Source organism: Colias croceus, chromosome 18 (genome assembly GCF_905220415.1).
Source record: "Colias croceus chromosome 18, ilColCroc2.1".
Taxonomy (NCBI): domain Eukaryota; kingdom Metazoa; phylum Arthropoda; class Insecta; order Lepidoptera; family Pieridae; genus Colias; species Colias croceus.
In genome coordinates this window covers 5,266,769-5,281,554 of record NC_059554.1, presented here as the reverse complement: position 1 = coordinate 5,281,554, position 14,786 = coordinate 5,266,769, and the positions used below count along the sequence as shown (strand labels likewise).

General features: G+C 31.1%; 1 protein-coding gene across 1 annotated transcript; it reads right to left on the bottom strand.

Annotated features, from left to right (window-relative positions):
• Window positions 1-3,911: 3,911 nt before the first annotated feature.
• Window positions 3,912-13,922, bottom strand: LOC123699863 (asparagine-rich zinc finger protein AZF1-like). The gene is made up of 5 exons (XM_045646905.1): window positions 13,789-13,922; window positions 7,336-8,063; window positions 6,385-6,579; window positions 4,625-4,882; window positions 3,912-4,238 (listed from the first exon to the last, which is right to left on the bottom strand). The coding sequence occupies exons 2-5, from the start codon at window positions 7,993-7,995 to the stop codon at window positions 4,059-4,061; spliced, it is 1,293 nt and encodes a 430-aa protein (XP_045502861.1). The 5' UTR covers window positions 7,996-8,063; window positions 13,789-13,922; the 3' UTR covers window positions 3,912-4,058.
• Between the last annotated feature and the right edge of the window lie 864 nt (window positions 13,923-14,786).

Genomic DNA, 14,786 nt, shown 5'->3' with positions numbered 1-14,786 from the left:
GTTCGGATTCGAATGCCGCTTCGTAATCATTTTTTTATTATTTAAAAAAATCACAGCATTTTATTCAATTAAGTTTCAGCTACTTTTTTTTATAAATAACAGTAGCGACATCTGCTGTATAAACATAGAGTCAACTGTGCTTTCACCACACCCCTTTTACTACAATACAAAGGTACATATATGTTCAAACTTTTGACATTATTGGCGCAGATGGCGCTGTCTGATGGCGCTCTATGACATAGAATTCGAAAAAAGAAAAAAAAACTGAACGAAAGCTCACGTGAAAAAGCATGATTGAACTTTTGTCACTATTGTATAGATGGCGCTTGTTAATTTTATAGGACATAGAATTTGAAAAAAAATTCAAACGATTGCTTTACTGGTATATTTTGTAATCAATATAAAACTCAAAGCCCAAAGGGCAACAAATACTTTATGAGCTTAGAGTGTTTTTAAAAACTTGATGCAATGAACCTTTCTTCATTTAGTGTGAACTGTGAACTCCGCAATTTCACATCTCTGTGACTAATCGTTTTTCCAAACAATTTTTCTAACTAATTGTCTTCAACAATGCGAATAAATATTTAGGTCATACTATAAAGGGTTATGATGTATTACCTAATTGAGGCGAAAACAAGGTCTCTGCCATTTACGTGTTTAAAATCTAATTATTTTTCAATTAAATTCTATTCTATTAAAATTCTATTAAATTAAAATCTCCATATAGGGGTCAATCTAATCAAACTTAAGGGTATACTGGATTACGAAACTTTAGGTATATTTCTTAAGGATTTTATTTGTAATTAAAAATAGGAAATTGAAATCGTGTCAATACCTAATTGACACGATTTCTGGAAATATTTAAATACAAAATTATAATTTATGCGATATTGTTTAATAACCTAATTCATATTTGTTTAAGCTCCCCTGGATGTCAGACGTAGTATATTATTATTAGTCTGTGATGTCAGAGTCAGTTTCAGATCTAATTATAAGCGATAGATATATTTTAACTCATGGATTATAATTGTTTCACTGAAATCAAATAATATATGTATGACGTATGGCGTATAACTGTTCAGAAGTAAAAGGTATTATCGTAAGATTTCGAGGGTATTAAAGTTTAATACATTACCTAACTCTACAACTCTATTTCAATGAGCCCGTTAGGTAGTTGGGTAGAGCCATAGGGTGGAGCATAGCTAAATTAATATAATATTACCTTTTTTATTTGATAAGTTCGTAGTATCCATTTGAACCTCACAATTAAACATTGATGTATTATTTGCTGTCATAATCATTTATTTATTACTAGGTTTCCACCCGCAGCTTCGCCCGCGCAGTCAAAGAAAAACCCGCATAGTTCCCGTTCCCGTGGGATTTCCGGGATAAAACCTATCCTATGTCCTTTCTCGGATATCAAAATATCTCTATACAAAATTTCATGCAAATTGGTTCTGTAGTTAAGGCGTGATTGAGTAACAGACAGACAGACAGTGTTACTTTCGCATTTATAATATTAAAGTATGGATTTGCTATCGTCTCATTAAAAGCAATAAAAAAATTACGACGGTAGACTTAAGAGTCAAGGAATAACAATAAAAGATGATACATTTTGTAACTATTCTTTATTCAGCAATAACTACATTATCTAAGATACAATACAAACTACTATTTTTTACTACAAAATTAAATACTAATAATTTAAGTACATCTATTAAGCAGTGCATATTAAAAACTCGGTGAAAGTACACACGTTTACAGTAATACATTCATAATAATTATAATAATTCTAACTTATCTTATAAGTACGTGAAAAGTACAGATTTTAAACATTGATTATTTTCATTGATCATTCTTATAGACAAAGCTACTTATATTCTCATAATATGCATATTCGTTAATTTGATTAAAATAAAGCATCTACAAAAAAGCCTTTCAAAGTTATAATCATTTAAAATAAACATGAATCATATTGGATTCAAAAGGCAAAAAACATGAGATATTTTAAAATGAAATAATAGTAGGTACGCTTCTAGAAATTCATTTGGTTACTTATTTCAAAAATTGAAATAATACCTATATAATTTGTAATACTTTTACAACTTATAAACTATACATTCAATGCAATATATTTTACAATACTTTAAATATATATTAAATAAATATACTTTATCTAAATTATATTAAATTATAGCGCCATCTTATTTACAATCTTTGGAACGCGTTGCGAAGAACACACTGACTAGATTCCACTCGATACGTTCTCTTATAAATAAATCTATTTTAAATAAATCAATAAATATAAATCTACGTAAACGTTTAACGTTCTCTTATAATAAATCATAATAGGAGGTAGCTTAAAAATGAGAAAGATCATCGCAATTGGCAGAATTTTTTTGTTTTATTTTATTGAAGTGAAACTTCTTTATCGGGGTTGGAAAAATTTTTAGTGTAACATTTTTTCGTTACGCGCCATCTTTTTCTTATCCCGACCACGCGTGATTCGACGTATTTCTGTAAAGTTGCATATAGTAAATTATTTTTTGAAAAAATAAGGTCTAGAAGTTTCACTTCTTACGTGTGTACACTAGTTTAGCACACATTTTTTTATACACTTTTTAGATTTTTTTCTTTTTATTACATTCATCACCCATTTAATATACAGTAGCAATTAGCATTAATAGTTCAATAATTTGATCGTAAATATGTAAATGAAAATATAAAATATGCTCTTTATGTAAATGTAAAAATAATGGTTTTCTATGTAATGACTAGAAATGAGATCACTAAAATATGAATATATACATTTTTTTGACTAGTTCAATCTGTTGACTAGAGAATTAGAGATGTGACTAAATAATAAAAAATGACTAGATTAATAATTTGGTTTATAATACTATAATTAGGGACTAGATATATTTTTTTGTTGAGATCGAATTACAATATAAACCTAAACGTGACTAGATTACTGACTAGGTGTATATGAATATATTTTTTTGGTAAACGACTAGCATCGATGACTAATTTCGATATTAACATGACTAGAGTATGTTAAAAATAAATATAATTTTTGACGAGTTACGACTAGATTTGCTCAATATGACTAGATATAAATTAATGTAAAATAATTCCTTTGTTTACTTTCTACATATACTTTGCTCTGTTTTCCAACTTTCGCCCTACATACGATTCCGTTAGATGCTAGGGGGTAATGAAAGAATTATGAGAAGTGGTAAGTCAATGCACGGAGGTGGCCGGTGCATCTAAAAATATGCTTCTATCGATTGCGATGACCCTTCAGTCGATACAAATGTTAAATGCTAAATTACACCTCGAATCAATTGTAACTGAAACTCTAATAACACATTGTTTATAGATACGTAATAAAATCATAATACTTTTTTTAGGCCCATTTTATAGTAATGACCATGTAGGTATGTTCAACGATTTAAGTCAAAGTTGCTGTTAAATAAAAATATTTTGGTTTTATGAGTAAACGCTAAAAACATTAAAAAATACAAATTATAGTATTTTGAAACCTGTTTCAAGTATTTATAGCACTTTTTTTGCTAAAATATGCCATTAAACTTTATAAAATACAATGATTGTTTAAAAATTTTATGAATAAGTTTATATAATATATGATATTTTTATTTTTTGTGGCTAAGGTAATGTAACAAGAACATTTATTATTAAACTAAGCTACCTCTATACTACGACATTCTAATACTCAAGCACACTATTTGATCGAGACTGATAAAATTAATTAAACAATTATTTACAAGTAATGAGAAATGTTATACATGTTCTCAATATTAAATTTGGAATGTTGCTGTAGGAGATCATTAATATGTACAAATCATTAAGCTATATACACTTAATTGTAACCAATTTACAGACCTAAGTAAGCAAAAACACGTAACACACCTAAATGTAAATACTCTAACAATTTAGGAGAAGTAAAAGCTCGAATCGTGGTTGTAAGGAGCTGAATATGGGTAGAGAGTGTTAGATAGAGGGTAAGGGAAGCGCGGCACTGGCCGCAGAACATGACGTCAGCCATCCCCCCTCGCCTCCCCGCCTCCTTCATCCTCTGAACCCGTCACGTCCAGGCTTCGAGAATCTTCTGAAGAACAATTCGATGGGCACCTTGTTCGAACTTCATCCCAGTTCAACTCCTGTTGTGGAGCCGGAATCTTTGCCCAGAAGGAATTATAATTGCTGTCTCGAACTTCCTAGAGAACAAAAGAAACTGCAGATGTAGATAGGTTGGCAATATAATTAAATATTATTGCAAAATGGCTTATTGTTATGAATGTTCTAATGTACATCGGCATTGTTTTGATTACATTATTCAATAACAAAACAAGAGCTTATATAGTTGAAAACGGAACGTAACGGTGTCTTATACTTTATTTTGTCGCATAACTTATTTAATTGATTGTAAGTTAAGATATTATATTTTTTAAATATTTAATAGGCTGTCCATATTGTTTACGACAGGTATAATACCGATTTTTACTTTACGAACTGATGCATTTATTCGGTCTCCATAAATTTTCCCAAAAACTAAAAGTACGAGACACAATTTTTATTTTTACACCAATGTATTTAAACTTACAGGTTGGTGAGACTGGTAATCCACGTGAACTTGGCGAAAAGCGGATGGTTCCTTTTCAACTTCAGTCACATTTTCCGGTTGGTCATGGGCAAGCAAATGTTTGCGCAAATACGCTTGACGTCTGAAGAGCTTTCCGCAGCGCTCACAGGAAAATCTCCCAGATTCAGGGTTAGAAGGTTCTCGACGTTTTGTCACGCCTGGTACCCGGGGCTTATGCCATCGCCGGTGGGAAGCCAAGTTAGCAGGGCAATTGAACACCTAAAACAATGTGATACTTGTTAAATAAACCATTACTTATTTAAATGTTTTAAAATATTGTAAAGTGTATGTGTTTTATGAAGAGATCAGGTAATTAAATTATTTAAAAAAAAATGTTCGTTTTTTTATTTGTTTTTGTAACTAAATACACGATATATAAAAAGCTAAGGCATCGAAGAGTTAAATTAAATAAAATTAATTATATTCTATTAAAAAATCATAAAAAAACCAAAATCTTATTAATAACCATAAATTTATATAATCCTACTTCAAGGAGGTGATAACTGTTTATGATTTATTATTCTACGCATTAAATCCGATTTCCCGTCAATATATTATAACTCTTATATAATTCCAAATTAAAAAACGAATAAAATATTCATACTGCCCATAAATTCACAGAAGCCTAGACCTATTTGTTGCATAATTGTGTGCTTGTTGCATCAACGAACAGTTGCACCATCAAATGAGATGAACGCTAATTATCATCGTCACGCACCTACCGTTATTAAGGTGCATAAACATTTTCTGGCATAGATGACGATTCCCATGGAAATGTACCAAGTGTTGAACAACCCTCCCTTTATTTTGTTCCCACACTTTCGACATATCGATAAAAGGTTAACAAATGATCGTGATAAAGATGTATCGTTAATTTGCGAGGGCGATTAATACTATTTTATTGATTGATCGGTTTAGGTAAGTACCTAGGTGAAAAAAAATTGCCATGCAGACTTTCCTTATGCCTAATGCCTATATCGGAAATAAATTTAGAAATTTCAGGCACTTAACTATAATAAAGTTCCATCCATTCTGTATTTTTTTCGTGTTTAGGTATTATATAAGTATACAGAGATAGAGTTGTGTTTGTGTGAGGTTATCTTCGAAAGAACTGATCGCTTTATGAAAATTCTTTCACTGTACACTCACAGAAAGTTGCACTATTCAGGCTCTCTTTTTTCTACTGGGTAAATCAAGCAAAACCATAGAAATTGATTACCTAGTTAATAAAAAAATACTATTGAGTAATATTCTCGAACATTCTAAAAAAAGTCTTAATACATGGTATAATATTGTACTTAGCAAATTAAAATAATAACTTTGTTTTAATAATTAAGATGTGTTTATGTATACTTGAAAGATTGCAATTAATGAAGCTAATACAATAATCTCGCCTTGTGTTAGAGCTACCTGTTTTTATTACGCACTTATTAGAATGTTTATCATTTAATTGGTATGAGTAATAATCTAATTTTAGAAGAAAATTACAAACAAACACAATTTACATTGTTTGTTAGTTTATATTTTTTCTTGTTAAGGCCGCATTACGTACTACACGGTTCACTACCTACTATCCATAGCCTATCTTCTCACCAGCAGTCCTAGACAAATGGCACAAATACTCGTAGAATAGAACCATTATTAATGAGATTGGCAAAAGCTTATGACGTCTTACTTAAATAGAATATGACATAAAAATAGTATCATAAACGACAATTTACCTTATCACATTCAGGACACCGGTATTCAATGTGCACGATTCTCGAGCACCTGTGCTGGGCCAGCGCAAACGCATCATTGTAGAGCCGGCGGCACAGCCTGCATATGTACCGCCCGAGGCGATTCTCAATCGTAGCTATCAATGCCTTTGCCTCCTCAGTCACTTCCACCACGTTGAAAGCCGGATCGATATCGCCCTACAAATTAATAACCTTTATTTTCATCCTTATCACAAACATTATAACACTTTAAAACGTTATTAAGAACACTTTACTGAGCATTACATAATTGACGGAACTGCGATAAGAATGCCGTCAATAAATCTAAAGGCGGCGATTTATTTCATTCAAAATGTCTCTAAAGCCACCCCAGTAGTGAGGGGCGTCGTGCGCAGAGGTGTTATTAGCACAAAACACAGCACAATACGCGATTTCATAGCGTTTAATTGTGGAAGCGATAAGGAAAGGCACCCTTCGAGTCCCAGTAATGTTATGGTGAGAGCCGTTAATTAGCAGTTTCACTGTGCTATTTATCTTGACACATTTTCGCGGAAAATTGAAATTGCGTATGTTTAAAAGTTGAGATTTTATTAAATTGATAATGTAATTTGAGAATTCGTCTTTGTGTATTGAAATTAAAATAACAAATGACACAGGCTTGCACATCGAGTCGAGTGGGTTATTATGTTTATTCAAATTTGGATGTGTTAATGTATAAATTAATTCATTTAATATTCAAGTAATTTAAAATGTAAGCATTCATCGTATATCACTGCGAGCATATCAATAAAAGTTTCATACTAAAATAAAGTAATTACTTACAAAAAAAAAGGAAAACGTTAACGTTAGTTAAAGTATTAATTAAATTAAGTACTTTAATTAAGTAGTTTAAATCTTGCTTTCAATACCTACTAAGGAAAATAAAAAACAAATAAAAAAAATATAGTTATTTACCTTTCTTACAACCAAAGTTTCATCTTCATCGAGCTCTCTTATAATGGTTCCAGACACCGGCGATGTTTTATCCTCATCAAACATCAGCCGTCTAACAGCTTTACTTCTTTTTAATGGTTGTTGCGGTTTTGGTGATTTACGAGGACGATCTTCCACATCTTTTATTTCCACAATTTCAGGCGAACTTCGGTCACTTTTCGAAGCGTCACCATCATTCGGTAGACATGTTCGTAGCTCGTCAAAAAACTGTTTTGTAAATTTTAATTTTTTAGCTTCAGGACTATCACTATCGTTTGAATTTTCCTCATCATTTTTACGTTTTTGGTTCTTTTCTTCTATCTCGTCTTTGGAATCGTCATCTTCGAAGTGGCGAAATATTTTATGTGGTTTATCTTGCTTTGGTTCTTCTGATTTCCTTTTTTGTGCAGGCGGTGGTGTGCATGGCGGTGTGATAGGAGTAGTTTGTTTTACGGAGAGATCAAGTGGCAGGGAAGGTTCGTGGTAGTATGCTAGATATTGTTGAAGAAGTGTAGGGTTATGTTGAGGGACAAGGTCGTGGAGATAATTGCTGGAAATGCGGACTGGTGGTGCTGCATACTGCTGGTAAAACCTCGAAGAGGCTAATCGGTGGAAATGTGGTAGCGCCGCTTCCATGTTCATATTTTAATTGAAAAATCTGATCATTATTGCATTTGTGAACGAAATTTTCTTTCAATCATTTTATTTATCTGCAACAATAAGAAATATACGTTGAAGGAACATAATGGTATTGAGAGAATCGGAGTGAAATAGATTGTTTTGCCTCGTTTACTGGAGTGGACCATTTCGCTGATTGTAACAAGTCTTCAGCACATGTTATTTATTTTATCAAGAATAGCTTGTTGCAGAAAATTCACAATATTTATTCTTATTCGAGGTGAAGCTGGGTATTATCATACATAAGTACTATGCAATAAATCTAGAAACTTTCAAATGTAGAGCTCTAATTTAGTTAATCTAAGTCTAATCATTGATTTATCTCCACTCAAGAATGAATGGATTAAATACGAACGACTGCCTTCCTAAAAACACAAATAAAACAAATAAATAAAGTACACAATTTTGTCTCACCGCTAAGTAACCGTAGTTAATTGATTGACAAAATAAGTCCATTTGGTTAGGGATAGTTTATCCTAGTTGTATAATTGTTGTCGCTGAGATCGCTCTCACGATCACCCCAATACCACCCTCGCTAGAACCACCCTTTTCAAGCTTTTTTATTTTGGTTTAGAGCAAACAGAATGAATAAGTTATGTTTTAATGGTCGCATTATAGCTATTTCGTTATAAGTAAATGTATCCCGGGGGACGGTGTTGGGAATTTCGAATGACATGTTCAAAGTACAATATTTTGAAAATATATGTATAGTAAACGAGGTATATTAAGTACAAAATGCACGTTTCTGTGAAATTTTAACATACTAGCTTACCGCCCGCGGCTTCGCCCGCTTTGTCTAAAACCTAATAAATTATATACTAAAACCTTCCTCTTGAATCACTCTATCTATTAAAAAAACTGCATCAAAATCCGTTGCGTAGTTTTAAAGATTTAAGCATACAAAGAGACATAGGGACAGAGAAAGCAACTTTGTTTTATATGTAGTGATCTGTTCTCCGGTTAAAACATGTTTGAGCTAGAGTTGTTTATCGCTTAATCTTTAGATGTCCTGTATTTCCTATTACACTATTAATAAAAACTATTTATAGCAAACTAAATACCTTTTGTACATCTTTTAATTCTGCATATTTAACTCCCTTTTTTGTACCTATTGTGTATAAGGAAATAATAGATAATAATAATTTTACGATCCCACGATTTTAAGCTGTCATTATTTATTTTAATTTTAAATTATTTAAATCCCATGAATTATGCTTTTTGTGTTTATAGTTAAAACTGTTATGATAGAAACGTATGGTTTTTATGACAGTTATGTTAAATATCGTGTCCGTCAATATCATTAACCTGTTTGAAAGTTCTTATTTTTTTGTTTTTTTGTCATATAGTTAGCGACGACATGAATTTTTTTTATGTTTTTCTTTAAATTTTAACATAAAGACGCATGGGCCTTGACGGAATAAAAAAAATTATTATGATTTATGACGATAAACGTGAAAATATAGTTGATAGAGTTAACTCGTAATTTATGGTATTTTTTTAAATAGTAAATATTAACTACCAGATTTTTAAGAATGAACTTTGAAAGACGTCTTTGAATAAATATCTCATTATTTTAAAGATGCATTTTCTTATCGTATTTACTGCGGATCCGTATAAAATATCAATATCATATTTAAACTAACATCCCCAAAAACTGGAAAGTTTCTTTTACTAAGCTTTAGGTATCATATTGTGAAAATATTAATAATGAGACAGTATTTACACTATTTATTACGTAATTTAACCATCTCCTTCGAACTTTTTCTATTGTGCGTTTGTTAAAATCTGCGTAATGCGTAATAACCATGTAAGACATAAATATGTATATCAGCTATAATATAAAAATGAATCACAAAATATGTTGGTAAGCGCATAACTTGAGAACGGCTGAACCGATTTCGTTAATTCTTTTTTTATTACATTCCTTGAAGTACGAGGATGGTTCTTATGTAGAGAAAACGTAAATATGTACCACGGGCGAAGCCGGGGCGGACTGCTAGTTATTTATAAATACGTTCAGGAAGTAAACCCAATTAAACTAAAGATAGCTGATAATTAATTATATTAATTCACCCTCATATTATGTGCTACGAATTGCTACGATTGACACCCAGTGAGATTTAATCATCAGATTCCAACAATTTTTTTTCACAACGAAATATAGAAATTTCAAAAAGAGTAAAAAATATTTAGCTAGGGCGTGTCGCCGTGGAAGGCGGATATTTTGGGCGGGGTCATATCCCGGCCGGATTAAATATTCATCTCTTTGAATAAATAACCGTCTGTCCCGGGAACGAGGAAACGCAGGAAATATGTATGTAAAGAATATGTAGGTAGGCATGAAAGTTTCTTAGAACTTAAGTCTTTTCGTAGCCGAATACTATCAAGTAAACTAAATCTTTACTCTTTTAAATTACGGAATATTATAAAAAACAAATTAATAAAATCGGTTCAGCCGTTCTGGAGTTTTGCGCTTACCATACATTTTTATTACATAGATTAACAATACAATTTCTATGTACTTTATTTAATTGGCTGCATATTACCATTTTATTTTATTTAGAACAATAAAGTTTTAAAGGCGTTAATAAATACCATAATAATATTCAGACGCTCTGAAAAGCTTAATTTATATGCAGAAAGGGATACGATTTGTAAATAAGTAATTGGATGAATCATAACCACGTAATTACATAGATACACCTATTATTACGTTTATTAGAAGGTGTTATAACGCCTATAACAATCAGGTCAGAATATTAATAATTATAAGGTATGCCTCGAAAGGCGTAGAAATGTGCTTTATCGAATTCAGTTATAGCCTATATTATTAATGAATTGAATTGTTATTAAATGAATTGAAATTTATATATTTCATGGCATTATCACAGTATTACAATAAAATAATATTGTAATATTGTGGCATTACTATGCCTTTTACAACGATTTAGATTTCACTTTTATCGACAAAAAGTATTAGTCCGACGTATTTATATTTTTTATGCGTTTCCTCATCATCATGAAATAAACTTCCAAAATAAATGAAAGCTATAATTCTATCACCTTAGTCTATCACATCAACAATAACATAAAACAAAAACATGAAAAATTATTTTTAACGAAAATGTAGTAAAAACTAATGTCTAAAAATATAGTAGTAAAATATTTGATTTATGATATTAAGCCCATTTGTTTTAGTTAAAAAATATTTATGAGATATGGATATACTCAATACGCCATAAATATCTTTTAATTCTAACAAATTAACGTTACGATCTTAAAAAAACCGTTCATCTTTTTTAAACATCATCACAATTAAAAAAAATATTACTACTATTACGTAATACGTTCCTATAAAAATAAAATTAAGTTTTACGACGCAATTATTTCAACTAGTTTATGAATAAATATTTTATTGATGTTTCATATCCGATAAGAAAAATTAACCTAAGAAAAATTACGCACGAATTGAGAATATTTTTGGGAATACTTATTGGTTTTAAATAAATAACGACTGAGAAAAGTCAAATCCACCAAAACATTTGCAAAGTTGCAAAATTCTGATATTTAATGTAGAGCCAAGTTTCCAACTCTACACGTCTTAACTCTGGAAGTAGAAGCCCTATCTTTACAAACTCTATATCTTATATTATATGACATAGCTGTTTTGTTATTTCATGGACTGTCAGTAGTAATCTTTTTTTATATATAAAAATGAATCGCAAAATGTGTTGGTAAGCGCATAACTCGAGAACGGCTGAACCGATTTCGATAATTCTTTTTTTATTATATTCCTTGAAGTACGAGGATGGTTCTTATGTAGAGAAAACGTAAACATGTACCACGGGTGAAGCCGGGGCGGACCGCTAGTAAATAAGTAAAATCATCATACACCACCTGAAGTTTGCAAATCGACTAAGCCACACATATTAAGTAAGATACAGAATAACTCTGAAAAAGTTCTTACAAAACTATATCTGTATTTTATTATTAATTAATTTAAATTTTAAACGATATAATTTTTTTTTAATCTCCGAAGATACTGCTTTCCGAATCGGTGGTAAATGTTAAAAATATGTAATGACGTTTCAAAAGTGCTTCTTGAAGAAATCTAATTGAATAAATAAATTTTTGAGTTTGATTTTGATAGCAAAGACTCCTCTTTTTATTGGTATCCTTTTTTTTTTTTTATTGGTAATAGGAAAGCGCTTGACCACATTCTCGCCTGATGTTAAGCTGAGATGTGGTCTAAGATGGAAGGCGCTTCCCTAGAAGGTACCTGTTCACTCTACGCTTCCTTTTCATAGCATACTTGAAATATCAAACTAGGTACACTAATCAAATTTCTAGCACCCTTTTCAAATAACTCTTGCGGTATTATATTTAGCTTACTTTCTGTGTATGTAATTTGACGCTCTACGTATATTGTCTTATAGTTTATAAATTGGTTCAGTTTCCCGAACTTTATGAAGAACCACAAGTCGCTTTCCAAGTAAGCGATACGCTAACACTGTACTACAGAAGTTTGGCGCATACGCTAAGTTTCTAAACTATCGATATATTTTATCTCAATAATGTAAAATATTGTTTTATATGAATAGTGATAAATTTCGTTATGAAGTTAATTTTGCACGCCTCATAAGCGAAGCGTTGAGGTGGGTACTACTGTCACTTCGCGCAAAACATCTGATTTTTCAAACTTAAAATGTCTTTATGTATCATACATTGCACTTGTAAGATAATACATACACACACATATTAAGAAAAAACACTATTTTTAACATTCATGATATTTTTTATGTCATTTTTGTTATTTAAACTAGTTAAAAAACAGTTTAAAAAAGTTCTGTCTTGGACGTCCGTGTGTCTGTATGTGCGGAGGATTTTCTTGTTAACATGATAGCGACCGAAATACTTTACTAATCGAGTCTTTTTTTTCTCTTACGCTTGAGTATGCTCAGGAATAGAACCCTTTCATTTTTCAGGGTCTGATTTGATGTGGTTTAATTGTTATTAAATAAACAAAAAAAAATATCGACTGTTCTCCATAATTTTAGTATATCTATATATATTAACTAATATTTATAACTAATGAATCCGGCTGAAGACCTGCTTAATCTCTTATAATACATAAAATTCATGCAAAATGTAAATAACTGTAACTATAAACAATACATAACCTGGGAAATGTAAAAGATGAACCTTTTTAATGAACATGACTAAGCAAATTTTATTATTAATGTATGCACTTAGCAAATTTTTTGGTAAATGTGTATATTTCATAATATTATCTTCATTAATTCTTATGTCCTTGGCTATAATAATCACATTATAAGCATTAAGCATATAAGCATAAGCATTAAAAACGCTCCTAAAAGTCTGTGCTAAGAATAAGTTTGCAATCATTGCAGTATAACTTAATGTCAAATAAAAATGTTTTAAGTATTTCAAATTTTATCTCAGTGTCACAATTAAAATAATTAAGCTGCAAATTACATCATATTTCTTATTATATGATCATAAGACTTTAAATAAAAATAGAGGTGTGTGAATTGTAGTTTCCTTAAAAATAATTGTATTTCATGGTAGAGAAGCATTATGTAATAATTATTACATTTTTAATTATTAAAATAATATAATATTAGCGAACAAAAAAATTATTCCGTGAAAATTAGTACGTAACTTGAAAAGGGTTACTTCGTGGACAACGCAGGTGCGTGAGGGTGTTACTATGGCGAAAAAACTAATGTGACTCACCTCTTCCTGGTCCTCTGCTGACTCAGCCGGCACCCCTTGGAAATCACCAAAAAAAATTGAAACTTTTGAATATCGAAAGCGATGTTTGAAAATCGAATTGCTGGTAATGTTCGATGTTTAAAGTTTTTGTGAAGTTTGTTCAAGGTTCGTAGTGGTTGATGGTTAGGGGTGCGCGACGTCCGCTCTGGGGAGCGATCGGGACAGGACTGTGGAGTGGTTGCAGGGTGCGTAACACGGCGCGTGCGGTTGGCACGGGCTGTTTCAACCCTCGTACAGGGTGCTCTGCCATTTTCGTATTATTATTACGCTTTATACACTAGTCGGTGAACAGCTGATGCAGGTACTTACTGCATTGAATTGGTTTAAAGGAAAGGTATCAAGGTAGTTTAAATTTTAAGGCGTCATATGTTTCTGACCTTATCGCACAGGTTATAGTAATAATTATTATTTAGTGCTCATAGATTTTTATGTACTTATATATTCCAGATATATAAAAATTTCAGAAAGCGGTAACCTATGCAAACACAGGATCAGTGTAGGTACTTCAACAATTAAATAAAATACAATTCTTTTTATTTACCATTCAATGATATACCATCCTAATTTAAGGAAAAACCAGTAAAGTAGTAAACAGTTTAAGTACTGACAGTTAAATTAAAAACATTTTAATTCCCCTATTTGAACATCCTGTATACGCCAGCAAAGTGTATCGTCGTACGTGCTATATACCCCCATGTTGAATGTTTACAAAGTTTTTTAACCCGTGCTTGCAAGATAAAGCCCGCATCTTACATCACTTGTCACTTGTTAGTTCACTGCCATTCACTATTCTTATCATGCTCTATGTTATACATGATGTAGTTATTATCATGAACTTGCCGAAATTCAAGGTGAGTTTTGTAAAGCTATTTTATCTTGTCCATTATTTTAGGCTACAATACAATCGAATTAAAATACAATTAAGTTGTTAATTTAGTTATGCGTGAATTTTAAAATGT

Coding starts and splice junctions, on each gene's coding strand:
- LOC123699863 (XM_045646905.1), bottom strand. CDS start 7,995: ATGAACATGGAAGCGGCGCTACCACATTTCCACCGATTAGCCTCTTCG. Junction 6,580..7,335: donor AAACTTTGGTTGTAAGAAAG/GTAAATAACTAT, acceptor ATTAATTTGTAG/GGCGATATCGATCCGGCTTT. Junction 4,239..4,624: donor ATTACCAGTCTCACCAACCT/GTAAGTTTAAAT, acceptor TTTGTTCTCTAG/GAAGTTCGAGACAGCAATTA.